General features: G+C 41.5%; 1 protein-coding gene across 1 annotated transcript in view; it reads left to right on the top strand.

Moving 5' to 3' along the window:
* LOC120799458 (receptor-type tyrosine-protein phosphatase N2-like) overlaps positions 1-16,129 on the top strand; it is a 218,019-nt gene that overhangs the window by 39,344 nt on the left and 162,546 nt on the right. The window contains exons 4-8 of the mRNA XM_040144688.1: positions 7,222-7,336; positions 7,946-8,090; positions 11,513-11,903; positions 13,579-13,893; positions 14,477-14,535. Coding sequence (XP_040000622.1) covers positions 7,222-7,336; positions 7,946-8,090; positions 11,513-11,903; positions 13,579-13,893; positions 14,477-14,535 — 1,025 coding nt within the window. The remainder of the gene's footprint in view (positions 1-7,221; positions 7,337-7,945; positions 8,091-11,512; positions 11,904-13,578; positions 13,894-14,476; positions 14,536-16,129) is intronic.

Genomic DNA, 16,129 nt, shown 5'->3' with positions numbered 1-16,129 from the left:
CACGTAGAGCCAGGTGGCTGTATTCTACAGGTTTATGAAGAGGTGGCAGTGATAACAGGGCTAAACATTTATATTTCCATAGGTTTCTTGTTCTTTTTGCTTTTTAAACTTTAAAAAAAAAAAAAAAAGACCTTGAGTACCGTTCACTCCGAAGACTCCAAGCTGCTCCTGCTGATCACTGCTCTGCTGGTCCTGAAGATGTGATCGTCTTATTCAACCCTCCACCCTTTCTGACACGTATGTATTCGTAACCGGAATTTAAAGTAAAGTTCTGTGGGTTTGGACAACGCTTGGCTGTCAAGCATGAGCTCGTACTAAAAGGTTCACAGGTCTGAAGAGATTAATTGTGCCCGTGATATGGTGTTTTACTTTTGCGACAACTTTCCTCCGTTTGTGTACCGTTCACATCTTATTGTTGGCTACACTGCTGCTTGCCTGCAGTCATAAATCCAAACAGCAGTTTCCCATCTAAGGCTGAACTAGGGAGTAATAAAGAATGAATTGCCTGAGTGAGCATCAGGACTTGAACAAATGTGAAATATTGCTTGAATTTTTATTTTAACATATTTTTATAACCTGTGTGAACCCATGGCCAGGTGCTGCTTGTCACTTCTCCTGGTGCAATAATGTTGCTGTTACCGTGCTCTACCACTAGAGAGAGACAGAGACCCGTGTAACGGCGCATTGGCCGGTGGCGAGCATTTCATCCACTTTCATCACCCAACTTTGCTTTGAACGAGAGGACCTCAACCACACAGGAAAAAAAAAAAAAACACAGTGCGTTTCTCTCCAGAGTTAGACTCATGCCTGCAACTGCTCAAGTGAGAATGACGTTAGAAAAGTACACTTGTTTCTCTCTCTTGCCTTTTTTCCAGCATTTTTCTTTTCACCCTGAAATGGTGCCTTTCCTCCCTCCCCTCTGCAGAAAAACAGCCCCCCCCCGCCCGCTCCTCGCTCCTCTGGTTTAATTCGCCGGATCGGCACTCGGCGGGAGAGCCGGAGAAATCTTCCGATTTCACAGAGAGGCGACGAGTTTGGAGGCATTTGTCAGAGGCTCTGAAGTGAAATAATTTATGCAAATGAGAGGTTTTGCCCTGGCTGTATGTAAAAGCCATTAGGAAGGAGACGACTCTTAAAGACACTGAAGCATCTGCATTTCAGGCACTTCCAGTCCGCTGAACAGAAAACACAGTTTGCTCTATCCTTTGCTTTTCCTATTATAAACACACCCAGACATTCTCATCAACTTTCCTTGTTTCTTTCAAATAGTTGGGACCCCCGTCCACAACGGTGCGTTTGGAAATGCGCACATTCACTTTCTTGCTGAGAGTTAGATGAGAAGATCAGCGCCACTGTCACGTCTGTCTATTCAGCGGGCAGCTACAAGGAGGCTAGGTGTTTCCCGTTTCTGCTCTTTATGCTAAGCTAAGCTAACTCTCTGATCGATACTGTGTGAGAGTCGTGCTGTTCTTCTCATCTAATCATCAACATTTATCAAAATAGTCGCTGATTAATTAGATTTTGATCAGCAAATTGATTACTCAACTAATTGTTTCAGCTCTAATTCACATGATGGCTGACTAAACCACAGTAAGTCCAACGGGCCAAACGTTTGGGCCGTTTTGGTCATAATTTTACAGCTTGTTCTTGTTTTCTCTTCTGATTAGGCCTGGCTAGTCTGGAGTTTATTCATAACAACCATTCTAATTGTCTGACTCTCGTCGTTTTTTGCCATATCAGACCTGTTTTTAGAAATGTCACCACCATGTTCCCAGATCTTAGCAGTAAACTTGTAGAGTACAATGTTATCAGTAGAAATGAAGGCCAAAGAAAAAAGAAAAGAGACCGAAGTTCTAATAAGCCAGTATTATCCTCTCTAATGGCTTACATTTTTCAGACAGCTGTTGCTGTTCACCCTCCTCCATCCGCCCCCAAACACACACGAACACGCAGGCACTCAAAAGCTGTAACTTCCTGACTCTCTCGCAGCACATTTGAAAAGCCGCCTCGCCAGGGTCAGCCCACAACGACAATGCTGTTCTTCAGTCTGCACACAACATCGAAAGCCTACTTGACCTCTCTGTAAGACCCTTGAGAGACTTAAAAAAGAGGGAAGTGTTGTATTTTAATATTATTTAATAAAGTCTGTTTGGCTCTTCTACACCATTGAATGATTTACTGAAAATCTTTCTCAGAGGATCAGTTCAACAAAACCCAAGTAGCTAATTTTGTATTTTATTTGTCCAGGTTTTGAGTTATCCATCCCTTAGATTCCTGCCTTTCGCCGTAATACAATGGAAATGAATGTTTTTGGTAATAACACAAATTCACAATTGAAGTTTCATTTGAAAAACTCAACAGAAATGTCTCTGACCAGAAACAATGCCCAGATTTCTAATTACCAGACCATGCTGTCAATAGTTTTCACTGGAACTATTTCTTAAGTAGAAAGTCTTTCCAGAGAATACTGTTAAATCAGAGGTCTGTGGATTATCCGGAGCAAGGAGGACATGCAGGTAAAACACTCTGCTCTGGAGTTTTTCAAATTACATTTTTAAAATGCTCTGGACATACACAAAAAAACAAAATCAAAATTAAAGTCCCCTCCACTGTATTGGCGATGTGTCAAAGGTTTCAGAGTCAGATATCTCAAAACTTCCCCAGATAAATTGACAATATCTTAACTGAACGTTCATTTTCTAGATTTTTCTGGATCGAGCTTTGGTCCCTTGATAACAGGTGGATGTGCGTGTCAGGTGATGGAACCTGCTGTTGGAGTGATCAGTTTGACCCTTTCCCAGTTGTTGCTGTGGCTGATTTTGGTCTGGTGCTCATAAAAAAAGCTGATGTTGTTTGTTTGCGGTGTTCATTCAGTCTCTTGTACAGGACTAAGGTTATATTGGGTTATATTGTCTGACTCATGATGGAAAGTAACAAAAATAAAAAAAAAAGCATCAAAATTGATGCAGCAGAACCAGAGATATCTTGAATGCAACTGGACTCGATCCACTCAGTTGTACAGATTCAGGTGTCTTCTGCTAGTAGCAACTAATGAAGCCTTGAGGTTTAGTTGTAGTCTTCAGCCCCAAATTTTCACATATAAGGTAGTACGGCCCAACACTTAATAACAGACTCTGATGTGTAGAATCAGTTCCTCTTTAAGGTTAGTAAATTGATGAATTGGATCTTTGTCTAACTGCTTTTTTTTTTTTTTTTTCCAAAATCAAGAATGACCTTTCAAGCCTTACGTTGTGTTTTGGAAATCCGTTCTGTGTCTGTGGCAATTAACAGATAAATACACCAACATTTAAGCACAACAAAAAAAATGCAACCCCACACACCCATACACAGCCATCGTATCACAATGTTTTTTTTTGGTTTTTTTTCAACAGAACTATGCTTGAAGATGGGAAACATTTCCAGGCAAAGACGTTCTGAAAATTGGCGAAGCGAAAAAAAACAAAACATAACGAGACAAGAGGAAGACAGGCAAGCCTATCTGACATGCCACAAACACCTGCCGCCACTGTGCAACGCTGGAAGGTTGCTTCGACCACTCATATAAGTTATTTTTGGTATGGTCGAGCAGTGTGGGTGGTTTCGGAGGACTTACTTACTTGGAACACAAACTTATTTTGCTGTTAATGTGCTGCTCTCTCATCTTTCTGTTTGCTGTTTTTTTGAAAGATGCTGCAGTGAGTGTGGTTGCGCTTCAGGTTTTGGAATTTAGATTAGCATAAGTGGTCTGGATAAATAAAGCGCTGAAGTGGTGGAAGATGTGCCCGCTTCTGCCCACGGTTGTAATTAGTGTGATTCCTACTGAGTACGACTGTTGGTGGTTGTGGAGCGCACACACACACACACACAGAATTTGGTCAAAAAGGAGAAAAAGTAGAACAGAAAACTACCATATCGGGGGGAAAAAGTAGAGTTGAAATGAGTTGGAGTTTCCAAGTTTTTCTATTCTTTGTCCAGGCACAAAGGCCCTGACCTCTGACCTCCTCACTGTTGTCTGCCTGTATTCTAGGCCATCTAGGAACTGAAGCTCATTTGCTGTTGCGCCTTCTGGATAAAAGTGCCAGCTTCTGCCCCCAAAACATCCTGCATCTCTATCCCTTTCGCACAACAGAATCTCATTTAGTCAGCCATTCAGATGTGAAAGCATCTCACCCCAACCGCCCTTTGCCTTCCACCTCGACTGGCCGGCAGCCTCCTGCCCACGTTGCTGTGGTCCGTTCAGTCTGTGAGAAGCGTAGAGTAGCTCTGAATATCCTGGCAGGGGCTCCAACGTTTATTAACCTGTCGTGTCAGATGCCGTCTGTTCACCCGCCGCTAGCGCCCGTTTTCCCAGCCACCGTGGCTGCCATTAAAGGCTCCGTTTTATGGCTCTTTGACGGCAAAAGCTGGCCTGGCACGCTGTGCAGCTGTTAAAGAGGAGCTTGTGCCTGATTTGCGGCAGTCGGGGTCATAATTCATTTCGCAGTGGTCTAAAGAAGGTGTCCGCGCGCCGAAACATTCTGTAATGAGCAGATCTCGTTTAATTAGATTCGCTTCTGATCAAGGCGGAAGTGCGGATTCAGTTGTTAGAAAATGTGTCGTTACTGGTTGACCATCAACATTAGAATGAGATCCAAGCGGTGGTGGTGCCTTGTTCTACTAACTGAGCTGTACGCAGGGAATGCAGCTGGTCATTCTGACAGAACTGAAATGTTAGAGACATTTGAATGCTTTGCTTACTGTTTTAACTCCTTTTGTATTGCTTTTTATTAGTAAACAATAAAGAGCCAAATATTTCCCTCAGGAGTTCGTAGGGAGAGAAAACGGAGCTAAAAGAGAGTGAATATTGGTTGTGTGATTGTGTGTGTGTTGCCGCGACAGCTTAGACTTTGACTGATCTCAAAACTCAAGACCTCCATTTCTCCCTGTTGTTTACCTCCAGTCTCTCTCGCCTTTGGGGTTAGGGTTCATCATGAACTCCAACAAGTAATCAGCTCATCATGGATTTGATAACTAGTGTCTGTTTTCTTCTTGGCCGCTTTCTGCAGTTATGGCTCAGTTTGTTTGTTGTACTGCATAAGAAACTCCTGTCAACATATTCAATATTCAGTTTGACTCTTCCCTCGGCTCAGACTGAGGCACGTCTTTTCTCCCTGAAAACTCGAGACAAAGGGTTTTGCAGCTGATAGCGGTGATGTTCCCGTTCTTATTTTAAGTGTGCTGTCCTCTGCGCTGGACCCACAACTTGTGGCATCACATCTGGAGCTGCAGTCTGTATTACTTGAATCTTTCAGGCACGTCGTCGCGGATCTGCCAAATGCCGCAATTCATGTTGTGCTTTGCGCTGTACGGCCATATTTCCGATAACATTTTGTTCCTCCAACCATCTGGTGTTGGCGCCTGCTCCTCTGTTCGGGTGCCAAAAAGCTGTGTTTGGATGCATCTTAAGCATAAGAAACAGACGTGAATGCCCAAGCAGCTCATCAAGCCTGTCCTTTTGTACACTCCCTGAAATGCAGAAGAGATTCTTTTTGTTGTTGTTGTTGTTGTTTTGCTTTGTCGCTGATGTTGATACTCTTTAATTGCCGGGTCCAGTAAATGCACAAGAACGTCTGGCTGACTTTGGTGCCGGGACGGTTTGACGACCAGGTGATAAAAACGTTACCGAAGAAAATGCCCAAACTGCTCCTCAGCGTGTCCACTTGTTTCAGCAGCCGATACAGATAAATTTTGCTCAGTCACTGATACGGAATCAGTCATTTAATAAATGGTACCAAATAAGGACAATTAGTGCACAAATGTAATCTTAAGTGAAGATTGAAAAATGTATCATAGTCATAGTAACAGTGATAGTTGAGGCATAGAATTAGAAAAATTACTGCCATTAGAGACGGATTAAAATAATTTTAAATAGACAATGTCACATAAAACAAATTTTCGGAACAAATTTAAAAGAAAACAGGAATGAAAAGGTAGCTGTGCATGTATACATTTATAGAAATTTGGATTATTAGATAACAAGTTTCTCTCTCAACCCACTTGCAAAGTGTGTCGATTGTCGAAAGAGACGGGATCCTCACCATTTCTTCCCTTTTTTTACACTACTTCTGCTCAAGCACTCATAGCTCTCTCCTTCGTGTAGCGATTTTTCTCGCTACTTCACAGTGTTCAAATCTGCTAGTTACTTTGGCTTAGCAGTTAGTTGACCATCTCATTCTATGACATTCTATGAGACTGGAACATTAAGTTGGCATTAAAGGAACCGCTCTAAGCCAGTTTAGGTCCTATTTATCAGATCGATTTCAGTTGGTGCAAGTTAACAATAAATCCTCCATATACTCAAAAGTTAGTCACGGAGTTCCACAAGGTTCTGTGCTTGGACCAGTTCAATTCACCTTATATAAGCTTCCTTATATAAGGCAATACTATTATTAGGAAACACTCCATAAACTTCCATTGTAATGCAGATGATACCAAGTTGTACTTGTCAATTAAACCGAATGAAACCAATCAGTTCGCTGAAATTCAAGCTTGCCTTAGGGATATAAAGAGCTGGATGACCAGCAACTTTCTGTAACTTTCTTTAGTTCTGCCCGTTAAAAGGGAGTTTTTCCTCGCCACTGTCGCCAAGTGCTTGCTCATGGGGGAATGTTGGGTCTCAGTAAATATAATTATAAAGAGTACGGTCTAGACCTGCTCCGTATGACAAGTGCCCTGAGATAACCTTTGTTATGATTTGGTGCTATATAAATAAAATCGAATTCAATTGAATTGTGTACTGCGCTGGTTAACGACATCAAGTCGACGCCTGTGAAATGAATCAAGTCTGTACTACTGAACTGTGGCAGGAGGAGGAGAGGAGAAATGGTTTCTGCTTAGTCACTGACACAGTCGACCGCTCACCAGAGTCTCCAAGGACACGGCGCTGTTGCCCCATCTCCTCTGCTAATGAGTGACCTAATGAGTTTAGGAAAGCAAGTGCATGCTCAGCAACTTCCCATCATTCTTTCTAGACCATCCTCTCTGCATTTCAGCTGGACCTTTTTTCATGAATACAACTCACGTTTTTTGAGTACCCCATTGCAGTGTTACTCACAGTTCAATTAAGAATTTGTTCTTTTCCGTCTGAGAGACACAGGGGCAGACTGGCCTCAGAAAAAGAAATCCGGGAGTTCTTCTATGTTCTGATGTGACTCTAAAGGTTCCCTGTGTTTCTGTCTGTAGGCTTGACCTGGGAAGATGACACCACCCAGCAGATTCTGTCCAAGGAGTTGTCCAAAGTGAGGAGGATTCCCTACGGGCCGCAGCAGAATGGACCTGTCTACAACACCGACAGCAGGTCAGACGGTCACCTAGTTTACCCATCAGACGGTCTGTACTATTGTGATCCATGGAGATGCCCCACTGTCCCACCATGGTCCAAATCTCGTCTTAAGGGATTTCACTAGTACTGGTTTCAGTGGAGAGTTTCACTGGCTATTTAGTCTGCTTGTTGTTCAGTGTTGTTTGTTTGCTCATATCAACGACTGAAATGGAAAAAATGAGTATGAGTAACGATGGATGAATCAATGAAATCGTGCTTATGATGCTACTGCTGTTGGGTAAACAAATGTTTGATAAATTAGACGTTTGAATAAATAAATGATTATGTAATCAGATAGTTTGATTTGACTTTAATTAAAAGAAGATGTGTTGTGTAGATGTGCTCTGCTAGTAAAATCACAAGTTTTTCCTTCTAAACTTTTGTGTGAATGTTTGGATTTGAAATGACAAAATGATGAGTAATAACAGTCCATCTTGACATGGTTACATTCAAAGAACTAATCACTTCTTAAAGAGGAATTTTGTGATTGTACTCTGTAATGCTGAAACACTGTTTGAGACAGTGCATGGTTGGTTCAACTTAGATGTGCAAATTTTTAATCCCCATCCCCTCTCCGTCTTACAGGCCAGTACCCGAAGCGATGGACCCAGTAGACCAGAGAGTGAAGCCAGTGGAGGTGGAGCTCAGCAGAAACCTGCATACGTACCTTCAACGTCTCGGCCTCCTCCCCAAGACGTCGTCCGCTGCCAGCCTGAGTGACCCTGACAAGGTGAGGGGTTCCTGGGAGCTCAGTTTGTCTCTTCCTGGTCTCTGTGCGTCTCTTTGTGCTTTTACAGGATTTTCTGAGCTTAGATTCCAATATTCAGTCTTATTAAAACACTTTCACATACCCCCAGTTTTTCAAATAATTTAAATACAGATGTGTAGTGCAACTATCTTTTAATCTTGGTGGCTGAAAATAACCTAATACTACCATTGTCCTTCACTTTAAGGCAGTTTTAACCACATTTCTGCAAATTATTCATGTTAATCAATTGGATCTGATCAGTCCGACCAGTTTCCTATGGTCAATTATTAAACAGCTCCTTTTCTGGATAGTGAATTATTCAGTGCATTGCTCAAGGGGACATCAAGAGTAGTTCTTGAGTTGGATTGGATTTTCACATGGATTTTTTTCACTTTTTAACATTTTACAAATAAAATATCATGCATTGAAGTTTTAAACAGAATGATAAAAACAACGCCAGCCTGATTTTAATTGCTTGAAAAAGTTGAATACAAAATGACTCAGCAGGTCCACTAATGAAGGTATAGATCTGAGTTTACAGTCTGTCTCTCTAATAAAAGTAAAATACACACTTGAAGTGAAGTTGGCTTTACACTGAGTTGGCAATTTATTAGGAGCACCCAGCTAAAAACTAATGCAATCTAATACAAGTGTCCTGCAGTAAATCCTCCTCTCATCAAGGTTATAATGTTCAGTTTTTATTCAGATGGTTTTACAGAGGTGTGGTTCAACTGTATGATCATTTCAGAGGATGTAGTTTGTGCCGCTGTTGAATTGTATTACATTTACACAGAGAGGTGTTTCTTTTTTTTTAAATTCAGCCTATCCTCATGGATATAAATGGGGCGGAAAAATAATAGAAACACCTGTCAGTTTAACACGGTACAATTCAACTGCAGCACAAACTACATCCTCCAGAATAGTGATAAAACTGAATCAACTGCAGCCCATCAAGACTCTTTACTGTTGCCAGCCACTTTGCATATTTGAGCTCTCAAGTAAATACACAAAGAACAGAGTCTAATCTTTTAATTAATTTGTATTGCAAGATATCTGACAGTCCAAAAAGTAAAGTGATTGAATGTTGGTGAAGAGCAGGTGGAGCATTTGTTTTTCGCCCCAGCATCTGCATGCAGCCCCACCCTCCATTCACAGCCACCTGCCTCTGTCAAAAAAAAGAGAGTGCACACACACGAACACACACACACACACACACACACACACACACACACACACACACACACACACACTCACACATACTCAAACAACTACCCAGTTATATAAAAACTCACACAAAGACACAAAGACACACACCTTCACAACGGGGAGTCCAGTGTCATCCTTTGCTGTCACTCTGCTCTCGCTTTTCCATCCTAACTGATGACTTCGCCCAGCATGGCCGTTGCGAGCGAAATAATACCATCAGAGAGTTCAGGAGTTCAGTGCTCTAATTAATAACTCTCCATGTGACTGGTTCCTCCGCCATGTCCGCGGAGACCTTTCTCCTGCTGGGGAATTGTACCAAAGACTCACAGAGTAAGACGACGCGGAAGCCTGCAGGCGTTGCTCGGGGGCTCGTGGCCTTTTCTATCCAGGTTTACGTGTTTGGTGGAAACGAAACAGAACAGGAGGACAAGGGGTCCTGGGGGGCGCGAGTGGGATAAACTGCATCATCTGCGTGACATAGATTAATAAAGATCCCGGCAGTATCTTTACCAGAAGGGGCCTCGCACATACAGGCCATAAAGAAGTACGACAACTGTGAGGAACTTAACCGTTTATGTCGGTATTGTTATGATAATGTTAACGTTATTCAGGCTTGTACCATTTTTGTGCTCCTAGGTGGGCGTTAATGGAGCCGGCAGTGACAATTTGCTTTTGTTGTAGCTGATGGAAATGTTAATATGACTGCATAAATGGATTAATAACCTGTTTTTTTTTTATTTTTTTAAATGGGCTTTATTTTCATGTGAGTAATTACTTTATTCAAATGTTGGATGGAAGTCTGTAATATTAAAGCAAAATATGGCTTCTGCATTGAAATGCTCTCACTGAATGGAGTGGTAGCGTTCGACCATATTCTGATTCCTGTCTGATTTTTGCCTCTAAATTTACATACAGTATGTGCATACATCTCTTTACATTCTCTTTTAAATTCATTCTTTTAATATCTTTTATGTAAAGCACAGTAACGGACTGTTAAAGTGCTTTTGCGTACATTTGAGTTTAAATATTTTGTTGGAAATGAATTTTAAAGTGTATGTAAAGCACTTCAGGACTGCCGCAGTGTATGAATTGTGCTATATAAAGTAAACTTGCCATGTGTTATTTTATAACGATTAACAGAAGATGTAAGTCCTTATTTGACAAGAAGTAAAAAGTTTTAAAGAATAGATTACCATTTCAGTATATTGATAAAGAAGGCTTTCATATAATATATTTTTTAAAAACTACATGTGTTTATTTTGCAAGGCTCCAGCGTTTTACCAGTAGTAAAGAGGTTGCAACACATTTATTTAGGACTGACTGTGTTTGACAGGCAGTCCCACAGAGATGAAGCAAAAACACAGCAGATGCAGTGCAGATGAAGTGAAGAAGTGCAATGATTAACCAAAGCTGCTCAGGCAGGATGAGTGTGCATTTTAGCTCAGCAACGTGCTCTTTGGCATTCACCTCACATGCATAAAGTTGCATACATTCACTCCTGGGCTGCACAGCCACATCTCTGCTCAGTGTGTCAGGATATTTTTCCAGTTTTTTAATAGTGGAAGAGCCCACGGGACATTCCTCTTGATCCCAGCATCTGCATTGAGTCCAGTTTTGTTGTGTGCACAGTCTTTAGGACACTCACTTTTTTCTAATATTTTTTAATTATATTTTTTGGGCTATTTTATGCCTTTGTTAAATAATGGACAAGAGAGAAGCGACAGGACACGAGTATAGAGAGAGATGTGGAATGACGAGCAACAAAGGTGCCTGGTAGGACTCGATCGGTGGCTGTTGGTCATAGTCAGCACCTTTAAACCCCCCGGTCACCAGGACACCCCATCAACACAGAATCAAGATTATGATGAAAACTCCTCCTCTCTGCAGAAATCTTTAAATTTTGCTTTCGAACTCCAAAGTGACTTACTTTTTTTCCCGTGCACATACAAGTGGAGTAATTTGGGGTCCAATTTCTTGCTCTATGACACTACAACATGTGGGCAGCTGCCCAGTTTGCGATATTAAATTCTTCTAGGCAGTACAGACAAATTTGGATTTTAATATTGAAATTCTCCTACCATGTCTGTTACTTTCCCTTGAACATATTAGTTTTTTTTAAATATGTATCCACATGGATTCATTTAGCTGTTTTCGTAGTTTTTGTATGTGAATACCTGTGCTTTTCTTCATTCTTTCAGAGCGACCATTTCCACTCTGGCATCCCTGCAGACTTTTATCGCTCCAAAGCCCAGACTTCGGCTCAGAAGTCACCTCCCTCCAGCTTCACTTCCCTTTCATCTCTCCAACCTCTGCAGAAGCAGAGACCTGTAGCCAACCATCTTCTAGCCACACAATCTGAGGGTGACCTTCTCCTGGGTGCCCTGAGGCAGTATCTCTCTGGGCATCTGTCCCTTCGCGGTGGCGGGGTGAGCCCCGAGGAGCACGAGGCCCCACCTTCTCGCCTTAAGCCCTTTTACAGCAACGGGATAGAAAACTCTGGGCTCAAAAGAGAGACCTCAAAATCCAGGCTTCCGCAGATGGGAAGAACTCAAGGGGCTTCAGTGAAGGACCCGCTCACGTCCGTGGATGGTACGTGTTTTAAGTTGCGACATGATCGATTTTAACATCAGAAAATCATGAGCAGGTTTATACTAAGACGTAGAGCTTCTCTGTAGTTCAGGCAAGACGCGTCATTCACTTGCGGGGCGGTCTCATCATCCAGCAATCACATACAAACACATCTTTCATCTTTTAGCGCTTTTACTATCAACGCTTAAAAAGCACAGAGAGGATTCGATTCAACTTTGTGGTTATTTTTCTAAGCTGCAGTTTTTTACATTTGTTGAACTGGAGTGGATCGCTATAATATCATGTAAACTATATTTTCAGAAAATGTAATTCAGGAGAAAAAACTGTGAACATGGACGACATGATAAGGCTGTTCATTTCATGTTTTACTTACCTGCCACATTCATGGTTAAGGTTGACTAGTTTTAGGCAATTACACCTACTTGTTTAAGGGAAGGGAAAGATTGCCTTCATGATTAAAAGAAACCACATTGACTGACAGTAGAATTACGGGTCTCATGTTACAAAGTGTTCTACGGAATTGTGTACTTGCATGTATTTGACTGGTCAACACAAAATGATCCCATATGTTGTTGCATTACATCGTGGCAAACATGGAGGTCACTTAAACCTGCTGCCAGATGACACTGCATTTTTGCCGCAGTCCTCTGTGTGAAGCAAAACCATGCTCCTTCTATCCAAGGATAGTCATTATAATGGAAAACATAAACATAGGTTGTTGACAAAACAACCTCACTACCAGCTCCATTTAGTAGCTGTTCTGCAGCCTTCGATCATATCACAGCATACGCCGTAGCAGATACAAAAATGTGCTATTTTTTAAATGAGATTCCCATTTTTCCGAGCATTTAAATCTGCATAACTTTTTTTTTTTTTTGTTCAGGTCAGGGGAAACAAGCTGTGAAAACAGCAGTGACTTATCATCACCTTTTAAGTTGATATAGTGATCATGTTAACAAGCAGTTGCTTATTCGCATATCCAGCAGTTACGGAGCAACACAATAATTCAAGAGGATCTGGTGTTTGTGTCCGCCTGATGAATGTTAAGTCCAGTATTCCCTCTATTTTTAGCTCTGTTTTTGGTCTCCACCAGCTCGTGAGGGAAATATCGGGCTCTTCAGCTGCTAAACGCTCCGCTATGTTCACCGGCTGGTCTGCTGTTTGGTGCTGAGCAGATAGTGGACAGTGGGTTTTAAGAGCTTTCTTGTGAAAGCAGCTGCCTGCTGCGGCTGAAAACACTAAAGTCGTGGTCTGGACAGATGAACAATGAGCTGAAACTCACTATAAAGCTCCATCAAGCTGGGTGGAGCTGCAGATTCAGCTGATAATTCATTCTGGGTTCATCACTGCTAGAGACACTTTCCACACTGTGACATTGTTGCCACATTGTCATTTGATACATTGGTACTATAAAAAAATATTGATTACAGCTGCTTTAACGAGGTCTCATTCACGTTGAGGCTGAAAGCTTTAGAATAGCAACGAAATGGACCGGGTGGTGAGATTTTTTTGTCAACTACTGTTTCCAAGGTGAAGAGGAACTTTCAATCTCAAGTAACTGTACGTCGTTTTAAGCATTTTGTCACACAATCAATGCTGCTGTTGTTTTTTCTGGTAAGGACAGCCTCTGTCAGACTGTGTTGCTTTACCTCTGTCACATCCATCTCTCCTCCAGAGCGGTTCATCGAGAACGTTTTGAAGAACGTTGGCAGGCAGCACGTGGACATGGACGACCTGACGCCGCAGGACCTGGATCAGCTGTCCAGCCTGATAGCTGACGCTCTGCAGGTGGTCGACCAGGACCCGGGAATAAACAGGGGTCTGACTCGGGTTAGAACTGGACCAAGAGACCTGGAGGGAGAGCTGAGGGATGGGGAGGAAGAAGAGGAGGAGGAGGCTGCTAGAGATGAGGAAGAGGAGAAGTTGCTGGAGAACGCTCCAACTCTGAAACCACAGGGGAGCACTCCTATAGTGCCGGCAGCACTTCAAGGTAATTTTATAGTGATTTATTTTGTGTTTTTACGCAATTAAAGTACTGTTCAAAAGCTGGAAAGAAAGTCTATAGTACATACATAATTATGTAGGTTGGATTAAACAAAGAAAGGAGCTCTAAAATAGCCGGCCACAAGAATGCAACATAAAAATCAATATGAAAATACATAGGCGTCCTGTTTAGCTCAGTATAAACACAGCCACTTTTAATGGTTCAGTGTCCACAGAGACCACTCCAATCAAAAGTATGGACTGACTTATTTAGGAGCCTGCAGACACATTATTACTGCACATTTCCTGATCTTTTTTACAGTGTTTAGTAAAGAAAAAAACCAGTGAAAACAATAATTACCACTAGAGCTAATCAGTCAAATATTACAGAAGGATGAATTTGCAATTAAAAACTGTCCTTGAAATTTGGAGACCTGCAACTGGTTATTAGCTCTTTGTGCACATTTTTACTTCCAAGATGTTCCTGGTTGCTGCTTTGCTGTTTGATTAAAACATAACGTTTTCATTCTATTCCTCTCTCTGACGAACACAAAGTGTACGCATATATTTACTCTCGTTCCTCCCGACAGAGCGCCACGCGGATACAGAAGAGCAAAATGTGAAGGACACGGTGAGCATTCACTCTGTGGTAAGACAAAAAACTTTAAATGTCAAAGAGAGGGCTGACATTATGAGCAATTATGTAATATTCTGTATGCGGAGGGAAATGAACCTTACGCCCTGCAGTTTTCAAAAGAACTTCAAACTGTGTTTGACATCAGCTACTGTACAAAGGTGAAGTAACTGTCCCGAGACTTTAGCAGGAACTCGATATTCTTGTGAGAGAATAACTTGACGGTTAGGGTTATACGTAGAAAGGAAACCAAGTCTAGTTTTTTAGGAAAACCTTTGGGGCATTTGTAGAGGCCAGACTTTGAACTGCTCTGAAGCTACTGTAGTTGTCAAACTAAATCCCGTATTCAGATCATAATTTTCCAGTATGGTTTCGCAGGTTATTCTTCTACAAATATTACTTATTATAATACTACGATTGATAACAATAATGACACCGATACATTCAAATTAAAAATTCCCCCCCCCAAAAAAAACACATTTTGCCAAGTACTACATGGAGTTCATTCGTTTCAGCGCTGAATTTTGAGCGTGCTACAATCCCCCAGGGATACATTCTTTTGACACACTGAATAGGTGTCTAGTCCTGGCAACACCTAGGCAATGTCGAGGGTTTTTCCGGAGCTGCGACCCGCATTGTTGTTTCCGACTGAGATCCTAAATGTTTGTAACACCAATCTGACTTTTGCTGTGCTCTTACTCTGGGATTATGAAACAACACGCTCTTGCCCAAGAGATCAACTTAGCACTCAATCTTGTGGAAAAAGATGGCTGGTCCGCACTAGCAACAAGAAAACTACATACTTACTGTACATCGTTTTTATTTATAAATGTCTCCTACTAAAGGTGCCTCGTTATACTACATCCCTTCTAAACTGGCCACCAGACCAGATCTGAGGGCTGGCTCCTCTACACTTGTAAATACTGAACTTGGGAAGACCAGTACTTTGCACCATATAAATGGAACGAATTACAAATTATTTTTAAACTGAAACGTCTCATCCCACTTAATGATTTAGAGCTCAGAGATGTGTCTGATTGTTTCTGATGCGGTTTGTTTGTAAGTGCTTGAGTGTGTCTTCTCTCTGTACTTATTCCTTGTACCCATTTCTTATTCTGTGCCTGCTTGTTGAAAAATCCCTCAAGACTTTTTCCATCCTGCTGGTCCCGAAAACAATCTGATATTGTAAAGAAAATTTGATTTTTAAGTGCTCATAAACAGAACAAGTTCAATCTGAGTAACTTTTTGGCTCAGGTAGCGTTGTAGCTATGCTGGCTTATGGATCTTGACAAGACGAGTAATTACCCTGAAGAAGGTTACAAATTTGGGAGCACATAATAAAAAACATCAAAATTTAAATTACAATATCATTATTGGAAGTATTTTAAACCCCCTGATTAGCTGACAAAATGTCACAGGGAAACAATGAAAGAATATTTGGGGGAAAAAAAATCTAACCCTTTTTTCAGCCCCCAAGAGATTCAGTCTTTGAAAATGGAAATTAGGGCTGAAGCAATGATTGTTTTCATCACATATTAATCAATTAACTACTTCGTTGATTATAAGAATGACAAATGTTGATTGCGAGTTATAAGAAGACAAAGCGACA

The sequence above is a fragment of the Xiphias gladius genome, chromosome 14, assembly GCF_016859285.1.
Source record: "Xiphias gladius isolate SHS-SW01 ecotype Sanya breed wild chromosome 14, ASM1685928v1, whole genome shotgun sequence".
Lineage (NCBI taxonomy): Eukaryota > Metazoa > Chordata > Actinopteri > Istiophoriformes > Xiphiidae > Xiphias > Xiphias gladius.
The sequence above is the reverse complement of the archived record's forward strand: the minus strand, read 5'-3'. Positions and strand labels throughout refer to the sequence as shown.